Here is a 1761-nt window from a genome sequence, read left to right as displayed (position 1 = left end):
CTTCCTTCCTTCCTCGGTTACGAAGGCACCGGCTCCCCCCGCAGCCCCGAAGCTCCTCCGATGCAGCCCGGGGGGGTAAGGGTGGGCGGGGGGGGGGGCGGGGGGCGCCCCCCCCCAAAGAAAAGCTCAGGCTGGGTGTTCTGCCATCAGCGTTGTTTAATTTAGACTGTTTAGGTACAATAGAAAAGAAACCTGAAAGCACATGCGATTTTTGGTAACAAATACTCGAGGCAGACAGCGTCGTCCGCGGGCTCTCTGCAAGCCGGAGGAGGAAGGCGGTGAGCGGGGACGGGCGGGAGAAGGCAACGGGGAGCTGGCGGGGCAGCCCGAGGAATACTCGTTCAGGAGGATACGGCCGTCGACTTTTATTAGTATTCTTCATATTCTCCTATTTTTATTTTTTTTTTAGCCACATCGATGCGTTTCACCACCGAGGAGAAGGAAGCCGGGGGGGGGCACGGGCCCACGGGAGCTCGCTCGCTGACTGCCTCGCACAGCCGCGTTAAGACATAGGCACTTGTTAAAACTCTAATACTGCAGCTTTTGCCTTTTTTTTTTCCCCTTTTTTTTTTTTTTTAAATTTAAACTACATCGAAACCTTTCTGGTAAGGCTAAATATGAAAAATGTAAACGTAACTTCCCCTCCCTCCTCCCGCTACAACCCAGGGCTGGGTACAGCCGTTCGCTCCCTCTGCCTCCGTCCCGGCTCCTCGCCGGCCCCGCGGGGACCCGGCCGGGGAGCAGCAGGGATGCGCCGGCCACCCCTGCCCCACCGTGGCCAGCGGGGCTGGGATTTATTTGGGTGGAATCGGATCCAGCTGGGGTTGGTTGTTTTGGTTTGGGATTTTTTTTTTTCCCATTTTTTTCCTTTTTTTTTTTTTTTCTCCTTTTTGTAATTCCCTTTGGGACCAGCTTGCTTGAACTCGAAGGGCTGAGGGTTTCTGCCGCTCTCTGCGTTTGGCTACGTGGAAAAAAAAAATTTAAAAAAAAAAAAGAAATCGTGGTGGTAGCGGGAGACGCTGGGGGGGGGAACTGGACCAGGAGCCGATGTGGGGTTGTGTGAAAAGAACCGAGAGTCCCGTCAAGAATCAGCGGGTGAGCTGTAAAACCGGGTACTGTCCTCTATGTACAACCCAGAGCCTCTGTCCCCGAGCAGAACCTCCTCTCCCGATCCTCCGGCCGCCCGCCGCGGGCCTTTAGGATCCCAGATCCACCAGGCTGGACGTGAGGGGTCCCAGCAGCGAGTCCTGGAGCTGGTGACCTTGGAGGCTGTGAGGGGTCTGGGATGTGGCTAAGCCGCTCAGGGAGTAGCCGGAGCTCCTGGCGTGGCTGAGGTTCCCCTGCAAGAGCAGGACCGAGTTCTGATCCGGGCTTTGGGGAGGAGAAAATTCTTCCTCGGAACTGGACATGAGGGGTTTGCTCCCATCCAGAGGCGAGAGTTGGTTCGGTTTGTTGGTGGCCGCGTTGTTGTTTTCCGTGTTTTCCCTGCGGAAAAGCAAAAAAAAAAAAAAAAAAAACCAAAAAAAAAACCAAAAAAAAAACCAAACAAAAAAAAAAAAAAACGGGGATGTTACGGCAGGCGGGAGGCGCCGGGGATGGGCGCTGTGCTAATGCCCTCAGTAAATCCTTTGAGTTTTATTTCATCGTGGGAGCAAGATGCCTCTCCCCGGAAAAAAAAAAACAAACCAAACAACCACCAAACCAACCCACCTAATATTTTCATAACGGACCGTCCCCATTTCTTTTTACCCTCCTAGAAAT

General features: G+C 53.5%; 2 protein-coding genes across 2 annotated transcripts in view; both read right to left on the bottom strand.

Moving 5' to 3' along the window:
• Window positions 1-1196: 1196 nt before the first annotated feature.
• SIX4 (SIX homeobox 4) overlaps window positions 1197-1761 on the bottom strand; it is a 33391-nt gene continuing 32826 nt past the window's right edge. Inside the window, exon 2 of the mRNA XM_010584165.1 lies at window positions 1197-1485. Within this exon, the coding sequence (XP_010582467.1) occupies window positions 1197-1485 (289 nt within the window). The remainder of the gene's footprint in view (window positions 1486-1761) is intronic.
• LOC104842083 (homeobox protein six1-like) overlaps window positions 1571-1761 on the bottom strand; it is a 7406-nt gene continuing 7215 nt past the window's right edge. The window contains exon 4 of the mRNA XM_010584179.1: window positions 1571-1660. Coding sequence (XP_010582481.1) covers window positions 1571-1660 — 90 coding nt within the window. The remainder of the gene's footprint in view (window positions 1661-1761) is intronic.

This window comes from Haliaeetus leucocephalus, unplaced genomic scaffold (assembly GCF_000737465.1).
Source record: "Haliaeetus leucocephalus isolate CR32 unplaced genomic scaffold, Haliaeetus_leucocephalus-4.0 Scaffold944, whole genome shotgun sequence".
In the NCBI taxonomy this organism is placed as follows: Eukaryota; Metazoa; Chordata; class Aves; order Accipitriformes; family Accipitridae; genus Haliaeetus; species Haliaeetus leucocephalus.
Note: the sequence above shows the minus strand (reverse complement) of the source record. Positions and strands in the feature narration are given on the sequence as shown.